The 18328-nt window shown below is 41.4% G+C and overlaps 1 protein-coding gene across 50 annotated transcripts in view; it reads right to left on the reverse strand.

The window, feature by feature from the left end:
- ZBTB20 (zinc finger and BTB domain containing 20) overlaps positions 1-18328 on the reverse strand; it is a 762566-nt gene that overhangs the window by 35034 nt on the left and 709204 nt on the right. For 47 of the 50 annotated variants that reach the window (XM_053221871.1, XM_053221870.1, XM_053221858.1 and 44 more), the window contains 2 exons: positions 12077-12240; positions 11517-11704 (listed from right to left, as the gene is read on the reverse strand). In XM_053221871.1, coding sequence (XP_053077846.1) covers positions 11517-11704; positions 12077-12087 — 199 coding nt within the window. In that variant the 5' untranslated portion in view covers positions 12088-12240. Of the gene's footprint in view, positions 1-11516; positions 11705-12075; positions 12241-18328 lie in introns of those variants that run through there. The other 3 variants (XM_053221876.1, XM_053221877.1, XR_008298139.1) reach the window with 2 other exon arrangements.

The following is an 18328-nucleotide window of genomic DNA, read 5'->3' on the forward strand; positions in this document are numbered from 1 at the left end:
ATGAGACACAGAATTATGCTCTGTAGCTCAAATTTACATATACCTTTCTTCTACTGTCTCCTTTATATCTAAGTACCCAGTTGAGATATGGGGCAAAGAGACAATAAGTGATTATACAGAAAAGAAAATGATTACCAAAAAAATGACAAAGGTAATTTAGATACCACTTCTTGAAATTCTTCATGTGGTGTTCTTCATGCCATGCCAAGCACTCTTAAAAACAAAATAAGATAAAAACCAAGAGGGAGGCAAACCGTAAGAGACTCTTAACTATAGAGGACAAACTGAAGGTTGCTAGAGGGGAGGGGGGCAGGGGATGGGCTAGATGGGTGATGGGTATTAAGGAGGGCACTTGCTGGGATGAGCACTGGGTGTTATATGTAGGTGATGAATCACTAAGTTCTACTTCTGAAACAAACAAACAAACAAACAAATTATGTATGCCTGCTTGAATACTGCATGGGATCTTGGTATAAAACCAATAATATGAACTTAGTTAAAACCACTGAGAATAAATGAGTAGGAAGAAATTTTGTTTTGGAGTTGGATAGTAAAGGCAAAACTCAAGGTCCATTTTGGTATCAACTATGAATTCATTCTTGTGAGATGATAAAGACTCACATTCAAAATTCTCCCATATGGTTGTTTATATAACTTCTGGTAGTGACAAAATAATTTTCTTATTAGTTTCAGAGGTAATTTAATAGCAGAGAGTTGCATTTGATGTAGTTGGTTCAGAGCACCAACCTGAAGTAGAAGGAAGTGTAGATACTGTGTGTCCAGGTGACAGTGGCCTTAGGCATGTCTTCAGCTATCAAAGAGAACAATACAGCCCAAATAAAAAGTTAAAAAAAAAAACCTCCCCAAAACAATGAACTTGAGGATCTCTTGTACAAATGAAGAAGTACATGAGACAACACATAAGGTTGTTATCTGTAAAGCAGAGCTATTTGAATTGAACCTATCATAAAAAAATTTCACAGAATGTGGCAGTGGCTCAGTTGGTTAAGCATCTGACTTCAGCTCAGGTCATGATCTGACACTTCCTGAGTTCAAGCCCTGTGTCAAGCTCTGTGTTGACAGCTCAGAGCCTGGAGCCTGCTTCGTGGATTCTGTGTTTGTCTCTCTCTGCCCCTCCCCTGCTCATACTCTCTCTCTCTCTCTCTCTCTCCCTCTCTCTCTCTCAAAAATAAATAAAACATTAAAAAAAGAATGTAACATTTAAAAGAAGATTATGCCTTAAGAGAACTTGTTTTAAAACATTTTTAGAAAATTTTAATGCTCAACGTATATGGTACCTGTCCTCTGGCTAATGCTTAGAGATTACTGAGGGTGAGTGAATGTTTGTGAAGGCATCCAAAGAAGACATGTACAATTCTTGCAGGGCATTAGTTCTTAGTAGCTGAAAGGAAAAGAAAGCAATGTTGGAAAGGAGTAGAGAAAGAACTAATATACAATTACTGATTTGTTGGGTTTGGGTAGTGGCTTCAAATTTCTTTTACATAAATTTATCATCCCAATTGCCATGCACATGGAAGGTCTAATTCTCTCTCACCTTGACCAGTTAATTGCAGAGTCTCCCATAACACTGGTTTTTATTCTTTTGTCTGTAAATGGGCTTGAGACTCTCATATCATAAAAATATTCCCTACCCTACCTTTGTATTACCTGTTCATTATTTCTTTGTAAAGTATTAAACTTCTTTAAAAAGTAGTGCATGATTGTTGCTTTCTCATTCATCTTCTCATTGCTCTTAAACCCCATTTTATGGTGTTTTTGTGATGCATCTGACTCTGCTGTCTTAACAGCCACCAGAAAGCTCCCAATTCTTAATATCTGCAGCACCCAACACTGCTGACCCTTCTCCTCCCTGAGGGTCTTTCTGTACTACCCTGGTGTTCCTCCTATATCTTAGACCTTCCTTTCTTTTCCTCATTTTGCTGGTTCCTCATTCTCTTTCTTTTCTTTTTTTAATGTTTATTTATTTTTGAGAGAGATAGAAAGACAGAGTGTGAGTGGAGGAGGGGCAGAGAGAGGAAGACAGAATCCAAAGCAGGCTCCAGGCGCTGAGCTGTCAGCACACAGTCCAATGAGGGGCTCAAACCCATAAACCGTGAGATCATGACCTGAGCAGAAGTCGGAAGTCCAACCGACTAAGCCACCTAGACACCCTCCTCATTCTCTTTCTTATCACTCACTGTAAATATTCCATTTCCTTTTTTTCTCTCAACAAAGTCTTCTCTGAATTTGCTCCTATATTCGTGGCATAAAGTATGGCTTCTTGGTGAAAGTATTTGCTAGTATTTGCTAATTTCAAATCTTCCTGCTGTACTCCACTACCCTATTTGTGACTCTGTTAATTGTCTCCATTGGGTTTACCCCTGGTGTCTCATTCTCAGTATTGTTTAAAACTGAACTGTATTATACTCCTCTAAACATTTCCTTTGTATCTTCTCTTTTTGATATCTTAGAGTTATCTTTGATGATTTCCTCTCTCTTAACTAACAGTCAGCTCCTGGAGCTGTCCACCTTCATCTACAAGGTCTGTTGAACCTGGTTCATCATTAGTTCCCTTCGGGTTACCAAAAGTCTGAACTACTGACAAAGCTTGCTTCCTAGGCTTTCTCCTCCCCCCCACTCAGCCACCCCTTCCCACATCCATGCATTCTCTACAACCTTGCTGCTAAATTAGATCTTCCTACAGCAAAGCCTTGAGCATGGCAACCCTTACTTAAAACCCGTCCACAGCTTTGCACCAAAATGCAAACTCCTTACATATTATCCTAATGCCATGCCGCCAAAAGAATTCTATTTGTTTTTCAGGAGAGTTCAAATGGAATCTTTTTTGATAAACTGAATGGATATTACTATTAACCACGCTATAATGTATTTTATGAACTTTCTAATTTCTATCTCATATAATGGCAACTTAAGAACATACACTAAGTTTTAAGATTCTTGGTGGCAGGGTCTGGTTGTCTCTACATTCGTATCCCCACAGAACTCAGTGTAGGGTGAGGCACATAAGACGTACCCTACACATGCCTGACAAGTGAATGAATCAATGCTGTGGTGAGTCCAGGTAAATGGGGACATACCTTTAACCACTCTGCAGGGTAGTTGTTGGTGAATGTCTATGATATTCTCTACGAGATCCCAAGTCTCTGTGCACAGGGCTCCAGTTTATAAAACTGCATCCTGCACAACACAGAGATCCAGTCCTCCACATTGAAAGCATTCAGTAGATTGACAAATGAAGAGTCCTGACTCTCTGTTCAGAAAACATAAGTTGTCCTTGAAGCCAACTGGGTACCAGGCCGCACAGTATGGTGGGAGGAGGAGTTGGGCTTCTGTTTGTCTCTTCCACTCACTCACTATGTGGAAACCTTTTGGTATGACACTGGCCCTCTTTGGGCCTCAGTTTCCTTATCTGAATAACAATGGATTTAGATCAGGCAAACCTTAATCTCTTTCAGTGCTGGTAAAAAGTACTAACTGCTACACATTCCCTAAAGAAAACAAAGGATACAGAGGCAGAAGAAAAGCAAAAAGCGCTGATTTAGCTGATAAGTTAACAAGGGGGGTTGGGTTGACTATGGTAGTTGGATGTGAGGTGATTGGTGGAAGGGTTTGACTTGAAATTTCTTAAAGCAAGCAATTTCTAGAATCTTCGTACATGGTCTCAATTGATCCTAAATGATCCATCTCTGAGGCAAATTTTTGTTTTTTTTAAGTCAGGATGTGAGAATCCCTGACAGATATGGAGGAACACTAATTTTATATAATGAAATTTGCCACTAGTGGAGGAAGCACATATGAAACTGCCACTAGCAGCCTGCAGATAAGAATTAAAGATGGGAGATGGCAAGATGAAGAATACAGTCCTGAAAACCAGCAGGCAGTCTTACCAATTCTACGTGGGCAATCATAGGCACCTTTATACACTATTTGGGAGAACAATAGGGCATGGGGTAACTTGAGGCAATGGGCCAGGATTTGCCAGGGGACCGGGGAGGACTTCATAAGAGGACAGACTGCTAGAATCTGGGGAGACCGTGAGTTAGTGACAGAGTTCCAGCGTGACACTAATAGGTGACTCTGTGGCTCCAAGAATGAATCTTTCTCAATAAGGAAAGTTATTTTGGAATCTACTCATCAGAAAAGTATTACCAGTTCCCTCGTAATACTTTCCTACATCTACCGATCGTATGAAAAGAGGGCATCTTTGCCCATTAGAAAACAAGTGGGCATCTTGCTTTACTTTTTATTTGGGGAGGAAATGTCTCTAGAAGGGATATGCAATTCAGCCCAGCTGAATTTTAATGACAGGCAATGTTACCCACATATAAACTGTCCTATTAGGTTTATATTAAAATGAAGTAAAGCCTAAGAAGGTTTTAGTATCATAACTGAACTACTCTGTTTACTGAAAACACCGTGCTCTGTCTATCCCTGTGGCTTCCCTTCTGTTCCTTCTGTCTGGAATGCCATTCCCACCCTCTTTTGCCTTACACACACCTGCTCTTTCATGATCCAGGCCTAATGTCACCTTCCCACTGCTTCAGGCTCCCTCGTCAGGAACGGTTTACTTCATTTTATTTTATTTTTATCTTTAAAAATTATTTATTTATTTATTTATTTATTTATTTTGTATCAGAGAGAAAGCGTGAGTGGTAAAGCGGCGGGGGGGGGGCGGGGGGGAGAGAATCTTAAGCTGGCTCCATGCTCAACATGGAGTCAGACATGGGCTTGATCCCACAACTGTGAGATCATGACCTGAGCCGAAATCAAGAGTTGGACGCCCAACCGACTGAAACACCCAGACACCTTCAGAATACTTTAATACTGCATTTGTACACCCTTCTTCCTCCCCCTTACAGGTTTATAGTTTTAGCAGGGTGTTTGGGAACACTGAGGGGATAGTGTCCTGTTGCTCTCTTGACCCTTTGTCCTCACTGAGGACTTGGCATAGAAGCAGGGTTCAGTAGCATTTGATGGATGACTAAATGAAGGAATGCATGAATGAGTGAGGGAGAGGACTACCAGAAATTATTGCATTAAGTGACCATGGAAGACAGCCAGTTAAATTTGTGTTGTAGGGAGGGAACAAATTGAAAAAGAGGGACCATTTTATAAAAAGAGGTAACTGTGACATGAAACTTCAAGAAAAAGACTTTTAAAAATAAATGTGTCCCCAGATATACTAAGTAGAGACTCTAGGAATTAGAGCAAAAAAAAAAAAAAAAAAACAACAACAAAAAAAAACAAACGAAAACCACAACTAACTGGGCTTCTCATGGGCAAGTGCTGGACTAAGCACCGACATCTCTAAATAAGAGGCTATCAAAGGTAATAAAAATAATTCCAAAGAGATTATGTATCAATTAGCTCAGAGGCAGAAAGGTGACCATTTATAAAGGGAGTGACTATCTATAAAGAAATGAATCCACATTTAATAGGTAAGAGGTTTACTTGGCTAATGATATAGCAGAAAGACAATTTAAACTGTTAGCTCTGAAAAGGTAAATATGTAACTCTTTATGGTATAGGAGGTAGAATAAAGAGGAATGCGGGGCACTTGGGGGACAATGAGAACACATAGTTGTACAAAGATGGCTCTATTTACTGTTTAACTGATACGGTCTCCAGTAGAAAATTGATAGCAAAGCCATAGGATAATAGCTATCTGTGGATACTCATTCCCTCCAATTTTGATTATGTTTCTTCTGCAAATTAGTGTGACCCCAAAATGTTTTCAGGATTGTCCAACTTGTCCTAAATTCCATAAATAAACTCTTTCAGAGGATGCTGTTTTTTGCCATGTCTCTATTACGGTTCTTCACAGATGGACCATTTTTGTCCTTCCAAAGCCTAAGAATAACTCTCTCAGTTATCAAGACATACCAAAATCCAGTTCAGCTGCTCCTGTGGGATTCCAGTTAGTTTAGACACATCTGCTGAGATACATGCATTTGAATCCAAATGAAGCTTTTGTTTGATTATACATTTTGAACAGTTAGGGAGGTTTTTTTGGGGGCCAAAATGTTTTTCATTTTTTGGCACTCCAAACAGAGATCTTCAGTTATAAACACTGCCTTCAGAGCACCTCCAGCAGAAATCCAATCTTTTCATGTGAACAGGTGCCTCAGGAAGATTTTGGAAGGTTTTACATTGCATCAGCTTTCTGATTGGAAACTTTCTGAACACACAAACAAATTTGCCAAGGAGACCTTCAAACTTGCTTGAGCAGTTTTCACTCATACAGACAGACATTCACACATACAGACAGCCCAAGTAAAAGCAAATCAGAGCCTTGTAAAACTGAAGTATCTTTCCTAAAGGTTAAATACCATACGCAAACAAACTGAACAAAAAGGAATGCATGGCAGGAGAGAGAACGAATTGATAGCAAGGACAGAGGTTCAAATTCTTCATGAGCATGCTCCCCTTAAAGCGTTACTGGAGAGTTTCAGCAGCACATCCTCTTAGTAGAATGCTATCTCACCCAGTCTTGAATAAACGCCCAAGCGTTTGTGATTTTAAACACTGTACCTTAGGGTATTGCTACTGATCCCTTTCACTCACAAACTTGTTCAAACATTTATTTTGAAACACTTCCTTCCCCAATGCAAATGGGTCAACCGGATTCAAATAGGAAGAGAAAATACTACTCTCTCAACCGGGCTCATCAGCAAAGCCCATATTTTAGCTGGTTCCCTACAACTTTTCTAGTTTGAGCAGAAGCTGAAAAGTTGATCCAGAGTAAAATGACTTTTTAATCCTTAAGCCTGAAAAGTTATTACAGAGTAAAATCACTCTCCCATTGGGCATGCCCAGGATTCAGGGGGGCAATCTGCTTCCAAGTTGTTCTTATAGCCCTGGACCAGATGCTCTAAGGTGGCCAGAAACCTTTGTCTACACCCACTTAGCAGATTTCTGGCTCTCTATCAGGGACTAAGAGGTTTATTTGCAGAAATGAATCATTTCCTTCAAAATATCCTTTACCCTATTTACATGCTTGCATATTCCTTCCATTTTGTTTTCCCCCTACAGCTTTACTAAGGGAATTAATTATCTAGAAGAACAGGAACATACAGTAAGTACATCTGAGATCCAGGATGAGACACAGTATGTCATCTATTAGGCCTGGCTAAGACCAGCAGCTGATGCTAAATGGGAAGGAACATGCACCAAATGTTTTTTAATCACAAAGTTAGTAATTAATTGCTCTTTAAAATACATTTTATGCTTCTTTCTGTCTGTGTACATGAAATGCACATTTATTACATGCCAAAAATTACAACATTATGGTTTAAATGTGACTGGCACGGAAGTCCGGAAATCAGAGTTAATGTTCCCACAGCAACTTTAATTCTGTCCGTGTGCACATGTAGGGCCATAACAGCCTTCCGTTCCAGGATAATACATATAGATGGTTTGGGGAGAGAAGCTAAAGACCCATAGCCTCAACTGTAGTTACAGAAGAAAAACAAAGGGTAAAAACCATGTTCCTTTCCACATACGTGGATAAGAAACAATGTTCCCGCGCCTGGTGTTGTGTAATCAGGGAATCAAAGAGTCTGCTGTGCTGCCTGCACTCAAGGGGACAGTTGCTGTTGCTGTGGGAACCTGAACTTTGCATTTCCTGACTTTGGGGTAATTAAAATGTCAGCCTTAATGTGGCATTAATGGAGTTTGCCATAAAAAATCCTCTTTGTTTTGTTCCCTAAAAATTGCTTAAAAGTTCAAACTGAACCAAGTGTACTAAAAATTTTAATCTTGGGGACTTGGATGGGGAGTGGTGGCGGTGGGGGGGGAGGTGGGGGGGGAGCGGAAGATTGGGAGGGGGAAGACCAATGAAGGTAGAAGGCCAGAGAAGGAAAGGAGGGGCCGGGCAGGCTCCTCCACGGTGCTCAGCCCCAGCAGAGTCATGCTACCTACAGAGCTAAAGTTAAACCCACCCACACAACAGTTTGGTAATGTGTAAAGGTTAAATTAAAAATAAATAAAAACTGTTAATGCATAAGTGCATCTTGGCAAGGACACAAGAAATGAGACAGCCTGATGAGGCCGGTGCAAAACACTAGAAGGTAAGTAACCAGGGATGTCAGCTTCCAACAAAACAAAGACATCAGAATAGGTGGATCTACAGCCAAAAGTAGGGAGGAATGCCAAAGGAGTGGGGGATAGAATCACTTGTCTCTTCACTGGAAGCCTTGTTTGGGGGAAAGCAAACTGGAGGCAGCACGCAAGTAAACGTTCTGGTGGAGTCTGTCACATGTATAGGACTGTGACGCACTACAGCTTGATAGTTGTCAAGACAGGGAGAGTGTCGTCTGCCCCCCCCCCCCCCAACTTGGTTTAGGCCTGTTTACACATTTGAAGAGACAGTCTGAGCTCAGCCAGTTCTGTCAAATACCTCGGGCTTTTCTACCCTTTGCATTCCAAAACTCCTCTTAACGCCTTCTGTTATTATTATCATCATCTGAGTCCATTTACCATTGGATTTTTAGAAATGGTGAGGGGGTGACAGGCTAGGAAGGCATGGGGGAATCCTGCTAAGAGGCCATTGTCAGTGGGTGCACTGCAAAGTAACACACATTCCAGTAGCAATAATAACCTCATCATCTCACAAAGGAAAACCTCTCTCCACCATGTTCCTTCTTGTTTTGGATATTACAGGGATCTTTTGCAAAATTTGAAGTGTCTCGGCAGGTTAAATAGACAACTGAGAATTTCATGGGTCAGACATGTCTAAAACACTGGCCTGTGTCCTTCAGATGCAGCAACACTACGTCTGACCCACCCTTATGGTTCATATGCTAAGAGGACCCTTCTTCTGTGGGGATGCTGATCCCCTGTGTTTTAGAACTCGGTCACCGATATGAGTAGTTGCACATTTTCAAGAATGCCATTTATAGGCTTGGAACAGAGAATTCAGGCTGCCCACAGTAAGAGCAAATCCATAAACATCCCTCAGTATCCAAATGAGTTAACGACTGAGTAAGTCATTCATCTATAGACGTGCCAATTTTCTCAGTTTTCTCATCCATAAATTGGGAAGAATTAGAATGACTGACGGGAAATGGGCATTAAGGCATGGCTAAGAATACTTCTGCTAAACACATAACAAATAAAAAGGTGCTATAAAAATTCAGGCACTTGTGAAAGCTTGGAACACCACACACTGGTGGAATGTTTCTGAAGTTAAAGAGACTAACAAGTCCAGGGCACTATTTTTAAATGCCCCAAATCTGTTAGTTCTAAATAGGAGCTGAATATTTTACCTTAAAGAAATTAGGCTTTTAAATTAATCTGTGGTAAGAATGACATTTGAAAGTAAAAAAATAAAATAAAATAAAATAAAATCTTCTTGAATGCAAGAAGAGCATCCAAAAAATTTAACAGCTTAAAATAAACCTCTTTCCTGTCTTCTCTCAAGCAATCTCCAAATGGACAGATTTCTGTGAATCTTTCCTAAAAACAATTTTCTTCTAAGGGTAGGCTCAAATCAGGACACACTACAATCCAAATATATTTGTAGAAAAGTATAATCGATTGAAACAACAGGTTAGAGAAGAGAAGACTTACACATCTTAATGGCAAAATCAGAATGACTTTCTAAGCAGCTGGAGATTAGGTTTCTCCTCCCTATTTGTTCTCCTTCCAACTGCATTCAGATACCTCGCTGTGAGCTCAGATCTACTGGCTCCCGCAGGGTCACCGAGGAGCTGTGTGGCAGCAGGAGGCTCGTACAGTGTCTTGTACATAATCCACGCTCGTGCCAAGGCCTGGCCAGGGGATGCTTACGGTAAAGTACAATAACTGAAGCCCCGTGCCTTCTCTATTCAGCAAAACGTTCATTTTGCTGTAACAGGGGATGTCTGGGCTAAGGCGGTTCTATGCAATCTTCCCCATAAGGTGTGGCAGAAAGCCAGGCGATGAAGGTCTGTGTGCAGGAGCTCCAGGCCCTTCTCCACAGGAACAGGCTACCTTCCTGGTAGGTAGGGACAGTGTGCACATGTCTATGGGCACTGTGCCACACTATTTTCCAACTCTTCCTGTAATTACTATTAGGCTGGAGACTGCCAGGCAAGAAGGGCCAAGGATGTCACTATTACGATGGTCCACAGAACACAGTCCTTGCTTCTGACCCCCAGATTTCTCTATAGAGGCAGCAACTTTGTACAAGCCACACGGGCTGTAGAGATTTGGATCTCATTCTTTCTCGTTTCATTTTCTAGTGACAGAAGGGTCTCAGCCCAGCCACGAGTGGAACAAGCTCCTTTCACCCCAAACTCGATCCCTGCATTTTGTCCCTATACCTAGACGCTCTTACGATGAAACGAGTAAGGAGTGGGATCTCCCAGACTCATCCGCTTCACGCCCACTTTGTGGAGTCAGGAAAATAACAATAGGAGATTTAGACTCTCATTTCCTAATTAATAATGTTTATGTTCGTGAATGGCATAACTGGAGTCCTTTTTTGAAAATGAAACTTTCTTGGTCTTATCTTCTTCCTTCTAAAAAAGAGCACACCAGCTCTCTGCCTGTTACTAGACATCCTTTATGGAGATCAGTTCAGAATACTTGTTGGGTATCTCAAGACCGAAAGGAATATTCCTTCAGCCTGGACCCCAAAGTTATTCCATTCCTTTCCATTGTCAACCCACATGTTCCTTTCTCTTTGAAGTACTGGGTTACACTTCAGAAAGAGAAAAGCTCCTAAACGTGATTTATCAACTTTCTTAAAATAGAATTTGAAGAAGTGACTCTCAGATTAGTGGGAAGACAGCAAAAATAAACAGCAATGGAGTGATTTCAATAGCGACGATCTCATTAAGCTGCCCATTTCCAAATTTAGCCCGTAGGCAGTTTTTTTAATTAAAAAATATTTTTAACCTGAATGCTTATTGGCTACGTGAAGTCTGGGTGGATTCTGAATTCTTGGAAGCCATTCTCTTTTCTTCTGTAAATTTATGCTATCCTTTAACCACTTCAAAATAAATTAAAAACTGGAAAGACGGAAATTCAGCCAAGCCAAATGAGACTCCAATAACTAATGCAAAGCTGACTTGTATTATGTAATTTCAAAATGGATGTTTCCTGTGTCTAACTGGCTTTTTGAGGTCCATATTTGGTGGTTCAATTTAGTCATGGTGGAAGTGCCATTATTCAGATCGCGGGGACAAAAGAATAATTAGAAAACAGTAACACAACTTCTTCTTCTTCCTTTTTTTTTTTTTTTTTTGAGTGGATGCTATGAAAGAAAATGTGGTTCATGTAATTAATCAGCCTTTTGAGTCCAAATGGCTGGACACCTGGTTTTAAAATACACTGTAGCTTTGAAAATATAGATGTTGGCTGAATCAAAATGGAGGCAGGTTACTTTCGACTACTCTAGAAGACCAGAAGGAAACAGCTTGTTCTGAACGCAAAAACAAAAAAGCCAGAACCCAGGGGAGAAGCATGCTCCAAGCGCCGCGAAGACACCATCACCTTACTGGTGTACTCACAATCAGATGACCCGGTGTGAGCGTGAGAGTTTGTCAGTGAATGTGTTGAGTGGATGAGGGCTGGGTCTGGAGACAAAACAGCTTCAAAGTTCAGGCAGGGAAGGCCCGGCTTGGCGTTGGATCCACCCGGCTGAGTAATCTCATTCTCCTCAGATGCCTTCTGGTTTTCAGCTGTCTTGGGTTTCTTCCTGAAAATAAACAAAGGGCCCTTTGAAGGAACTGACTGCATATTTGGGAAAAGGCATTTTTAGAATCTGTTAAAGATAACTTGATTTTTTTTTTTTCTGAGGGGGGATGGGAGGGAGTCCAGTATGTCCCTTGTTTTAAAACAAGCTGATTCTTGTTTTTTTCCCTCCAGTAATGGCCTAACTGGGAACACATGAAAGCATATGGGCCAAGCAAACAGCACCACATTTGGACTCTGTTGGCTGCATAAAAAGACCCTGTCCCAGAACTTTAGACAGATTGAGCTACGTATGGCTGACATTATCCAAGAAAGCATCCTTTTTTCCCCCTTAAGAGTTTTAACATGGTCTGGAAAAATACTAGTGGAGGTTTACCGTTCTAGCATTTGTCAGGAAGCTTAGAGACAGGACCCGTGGAGTAATGGGAGGAGCACTGGACTGGGAGTCAGGAGACTTGAGCTATGGTACTAGCTGTGCCTCTAACTTGCTGTGTGGCCTTGGGCACCTCACTTCACCTCTCTGGGCTTCAGTTTCCTCATCTGTAAAATAAAGGGCTTGGATTAGAAGGCCTTAAATGTTCCTTCCAGCTTCAAGTTTCTATTCACGGAATACATTAAGGAACATTCAACTTTCTTGCTGTTATTAGGTTTACTTCAGATGAACACATAATTTCAAATCACAATCTAAATTTGCAGGCTGTAGAGATGAAAGGGTAGTGATGGAGGTTTTTGTTAAAGTAGCAAATGAAAAGTGAAAAGATGAGCTTAGCTGCTAGCAGGTAAAGCGGTAATGCGTCACATGGAGATCCTCTCTTCCAACTCTTTGCTCATCCAAAGCTTAACATTCCCTTTGTTTGTTGATTTGGTACATCATGACCGTGGAGTGTGGGAGTGCGACTGTGAATTTGGGGCGCGAAGAAGAGATGGGTGAAGGGAATTAGAAAGTAATTGTTGCTAATTGCGATTTGGGGTCAGGAAAAGGAAGTAAAAGACCTCAGGTAGTGTGGTTGGCTCTGGTGTCCTCTCCCCAGGATGATGAAACTGATATAAACACAGAAATACTTAGCTTATACTGCAGGTGCCCTAGGCCCTAGGCACTCTGGATTATTAGTCATACCCTGAACATGCCCTCCAATTTCCATGGCTCCGTGCCTTTTTTCTATCATTATTTGATTGGTGACCAGAGAAATTATTTGATCTAATTTTTCGGTTCAAGATTATGTGTGCAACAGAATTTGTTGTAAGTAGCTTTGCTTCCATGTCTTTCTTGTTTCTATAAGCCTGGCAATGGACTTGTCATACAGAATATTTTGTATCGAAATTTGTTGTACCGGGTAGTTAAAATCTGCCCTCGCAGAATATGGTGTTATGATTAGCATGCTGTGTTTCTCGTCCAACAGGTTGTGAAATCAAATCTGCTTTTTCGGAGGGCAGGAGGCAGAGATGGCATGGTAAAGATGAAAAGACAGGGGAAGTTTTCAGACATATTTTTCAGTATGGAGGAAGCCAATAAGAGAAGCAACAAATTGCAATGCTTTACCAACTGTTTCTTGGATGGGTGACTATGGAATCAATCCCCAAGACTTGAGTGTCTACATGCACATCCAAGGACTACTTTCTGGGGTTCAGTTTAAGAAAATATCCAAGATCAAAGTCTCACCTTTTTTTAATCATCGAAAGCTAGTGCCTCCTCTAAGGTCCCATTTCCATCAGTGTTGTCTGTCACCAGGTTTGTCATCAGGTTAGAAACCTTAGGTTAAAAACACCTTCCTCTGCCTTAAAGCCAATTCATCAATACCTGAGAATACTGCTTCCTTCATATTTTTCGCATCCACGTTTCCTTTCCATTTCCACCGCTATCATTGTAACACTTTTATTTACACTGCTGTTAATTTTTATTGTCTCTCCATCCTCCTTGACCCCTCTGAGATAACCAGGTTAGCCTGACACCCCAAATGAGTTCTATACATGCTCTAGTTTAGCTCACATGTCCTACATGTTGGCCATACAGGACTTTCAAGTTTCTTTTCTTTTTTCTTTTCTTTTCTTTTCTTTTCTTTTCTTTTCTTTTCTTTTCTTTTCTTTTCTCCTTTCTTTTTTCTTTTCCTTTCTTTTCTTTTCTTTTCTTTTCTTTTTTCTTTTCTGTTTATTTATTTAGAGAGTGGGAGAGTGTGTGTGCATGAGCAGGGGGAAGGGCAGAGAGAGAGAGGAGAGAGAGAACCCTAAGCAGGCTCCACACTGTCAGTCCAGAGCCCGATGCGGGGCTCAATCTCATGAACCGTGCGATTATGACCTGAGCTGAAATCAAGAGTTGGTCACTTAACCTACTGAGTCACCTGGGTGCCCAGGACTTTCAAGTTTTTTGAATATTTGTAGAATATCTTTGGGAATCTGAACATCCTTGGCTCTACATCTTTCTTCAAGTTATTTCCCTTCAACTCTGTTGAAATTTTATTTATCTTTTAACTGTCTTGATTCCCCGCTCTACCAGATAGAATCTCTCTCTCTCTCTCTTTGAGATTCAACTCCCTCCCACCTTTCTCTGAAATTCCAAAAATTTTTTACTTTTCCCTATTTTACTCACTAAATTTTTGTTTCAATGATAATTATTTATGTGGTCATCACTCCTGTGAGACTGTAAACTCTCTGAGGGAAATGTCTTAGTGATTTTTAAATCCTCTGTGTTCATCCTTTCCTTCCTTCTTCCTTCCCTCCCACTATTCCTCTATTCACATAGTCATCTTATAAATATCACGTGCCTCTGGTGTGCCTGCATAGGTTAGGGGATGCAACGAGCGTGGTTGCTACCTTCCCAGAGTTTGCTCTCTAGTGTGTACTGTTCATCAGAGTAGCTTAGACAAAGCTGTCATTCAGTATTTGTTTGTTGATGGAATGAAGCGGAATTGAGATGTAGCTATATTTTGAGAATAGTCCTCGTCTAAATCCCAATTAAGTTTCCTACACTTTATGCAGCAGTGAAATCTACATTGACTGGCTGCTTTTCCTTTGAATCCATGAAGGGCATTCGATAAGAAGAGGACAATTTCGCTCCCCGAAGCGAGCTTGGTCTTCCTGAGTCATTTAAATATCAGGATGAAATACTAATGACAGATATCGCTGCACAGAAAAAATATTTATTTCTGATGCTTATAGACAAAGCCTATGCTAGTTTTGGATGTGTGTTTCAGGCAGTTGAGAAAGCCCTCTTTCAAACATGTGTACATGACCACACAACCAACATCACTCATTTTTAATGCTGCAAAAATGGTATTGTACTTCATATAAATGCCCTTGCTTCCTTCCCTAGATTTGATCCTGCTTCCTACCTGACATTTTGCACCACACCCTCTTGTTTGTTGTCTCAAGGATCACGCTCAGAGAACATTCATAGTACTGGGGCATTGAAAGCCACCTCTACAAATGAAAATATTGAAAATTCAACCTTTTGGTTCACTCCCTCATTTGCTTATCCTTATACCACTGGGCTTTTTCCAACTTCACAGATAACAGAGAGCCACTCACTGTCCTTAGAAGCAACTCATTTCCCTCCTCACCCTCTCTAATAGTTCTGTTGGACTCCTTTCCCTGGAGCTGAGAGACACTGAAACGTAGCAGCAGGCTGTGTCTAGACAGGCACAGGTGCTGTTATTTTGACCCCGTTTTTTCAGTTCATAGTTTATTAAGGAGGAAAGAGCAAGTCCTGTAGTAATTAATCGAAAATACCTTCTTTGGTTGTGTAAAAAGAATTATATAAACATGGCACATCTGAGGGTAACTCTGTCCAAGCCTCTGTGGCTCTGCATTATTCCTTGGAGCCTTTAGAGGGCAGCAGCACACAGGAGACTTGGGGCAGCATGTCAGAGAGGCAAACTCCCTACCAGACCAGAACCTTCTTCCCAGTCACCATGCCAAAGGTTGGTTTGCCAAGCTCTGGCCGCTCAGCCTCTTTCTTTCTTTTCAGTTCTCATTCTCTCTCTCTCTCTCCCTCTCTCTCTCTCTTCCCTCTCTCCCTCCCTTCCTCCCTCCCTCAATGTTAAAATTATACACTCTGATGAAGTCGCCCCTCAACCGGAAAATGAAAGCTCCAATGAAAAAGTTAGACAAGCCAACAACAACAAAGAAAGAAACCGGGAGAAAGGGGAAAGGGGGATGGTGAGGGGGAAGGATTTAAGAACAAGAAAAGGGCAGATGTTTCGTAAATATATGCAAAGCAAAACTGGGTGTACCCTGAACACTTCCACAGGGAAACAGACCAATCATTGTGCACTTCCTCCCGCCACACTGGTGGAGTTCTGCATTCAAAAAAAAAAAGAAAGAAAGTGTGGCTGGAGGCACCTGCCTTTCAACGGTCAGTTCTGACATTCTCACTGAATATCTCCCAATTGTCCAAAGAGAACAAAAACATTTTCATCTCCCCACTGCATACATTTCTCTTACGAGAAAAAGGGCTGCTTCAAGAACTGGAAAGGCATTTTAAGGTGACTGGTGGCTGGTTTTTAACTCTCATTGTGCCGGCCCTGGCAACAAGCTTTGGGCTGAAACATAGCAATGAGTAAGGTTGTGGATGATGCTGGCTCTTTCCTTACTAGACATATTGCGTGTGGAAAGAAATATGCATTGAAACATATTGATGAGATGGTAGGTATTAGGCATGTTAAACGTGTGGAAATTAACCAGATCGGTGGCATTTGATGTATATATTTCATACTTCTTTGCACATATTGCACACATACAGTGATGGCAGTGCTTTCTGCAACATATGGAAAATAAATATTTTATCCATGTGAGCTCTTATCAGGCTCCTGGGGCTGTTGAGAGGCGAGTGCTCTCTTCCATCTCCCTCTCCCAATTTTCTCTCTTCACTGGGCCCCCACCCTCTCCTGCACATTAACATGCCTTCCACTTATCAGCCTGGATGGATAGGAAAGAATTAGTCAGAATCTCCTTTTGATAAATAATTACTCAGTCATTGAATCATGACAATTTAGACCAATGATGCTCTCCCCTCAGTTTTTGGGGGAATGGTAACCATTTCCTTATTCTCTTTCCCCAAAAACCATTGGAAAGGATCAAGAGAGTATTTGGGGAGGGGGGAAGAGGGGAGGTGTAACAAATCACCCAATGGAACACAGTCCTACCATCAAGTAGCTGTGTGCCCTAGGCAAATTACTGTGTTTCTCTGGGCCTCATGTCAAGTGATTGGCAGAGTGATGGCACATGGTCAGTGCCCAATGATGGTAGCTCTGAGAGCATCAGTTCTATGGTTTTCATCGTCTCAGCTATAAGAAGGCACTTCCTTTATCTTAGTAATCTTTTTTAATGTCTGGACTCGGGCAGGGACAATGGACTGTAATTGTAGCAAAGGTGGAAAGAATGCTAGGATAAGCAATCTCCCCTTCAACACTTTGATCTTACTGTATTACCCTCCTGACACTGTCTTTCTGTTCACCTGTCTGTCATTGCTGCTCCTATACCAAAAGCTCCTTTTGAAGTTGAGGGTTAAGCAAGCTGCACCTGGACCATGGAAGTCTATCAAACCTGAGCACTATGGTCCATGCACTGAGGTAAACCCCTGGGATTCTCACTTATCATGTCTACTTACAACTTATCCCTTTATTACTCTGTCTAATGTTCCCAGATCAATTTAAGATGTTTTCATAATGAAAACATTTTAGTCTCTCGATTTTTTCAACCTTCGTGGCAAGGCTGATTTATAATGTTTTTCAGCGTATTTCTCCCTCGCTGTGTCAGTCAGGATCCTGGCAAGAAACAGGTGGCACACTCAAAGGTTTTAGCCGGAGAGGGTTTACTTTAAGGACTGTATACTGAGGTGCAGAGGAGGTAAAGGGGCGTTCAAGGGATGGTGAAGCACCACCAGGCTAGCAGCGGGGGAAAGCTGTTACTCTCAGCTTTAAACTTAAATGGAAGGGGCCAGGAAGGCGTGGCATTTAGTCTAGTCAGAACTGCAGTTAGGGGGCTGGACAAGTCAATACCTTGCCGAACGCGGGCTCCGTGAGAGTGGGGATTTTTGTTTTGTTTGCTGCCACATCCCTAGTCCTTAGAGCTGTGTCTGCAACATAGTAAATGCCCAGTGAATTTTAGCTGGTCAAGTAAATATATTCACTTCCAATGTGTCAGACATTATACACATATTATCTCACTTAATTATCATAACAATCCAGATAAGTAGGCAGGGCTGCTGAGCGTGGCTGTGCAGGTGGTGTGGGAGTGGGCAGGTTTTCAAATCTAACACTTGTGCCTCCGTACTCACCCCCAAGCCTTGAGACTGGCCCAGGGTACTGTCAACCCACTGAAGGGCATATTTTTGTAATTAGTCCACATTTTTATACTTTATTCACCTTAGTGGTTTGGTACCTAGCAAGTGTGTAAGTTTTATTGCTGTTTCTTCTTTATATATGAGAGAGCCGAGTTTCTGAAAAGCAGAGCCTGCAAAAGTTAGAGCCCAATACGTCCCTGGTAGGACCTGTAAAGCATGAAAGCAGGTGTTGCCACACAGGTAAAATGCTTCCTAGGGCAGAAACGGATGCTCACTTGTGGACCTCCCTGTGTTTTTCAGGACACTGTAAGTCCTGATTTCCGGGTCTGGATCACAGCTCTCTGCAGGAAG

The sequence above is a fragment of the Acinonyx jubatus genome, chromosome C2, assembly GCF_027475565.1.
Source record: "Acinonyx jubatus isolate Ajub_Pintada_27869175 chromosome C2, VMU_Ajub_asm_v1.0, whole genome shotgun sequence".
Taxonomy (NCBI): domain Eukaryota; kingdom Metazoa; phylum Chordata; class Mammalia; order Carnivora; family Felidae; genus Acinonyx; species Acinonyx jubatus.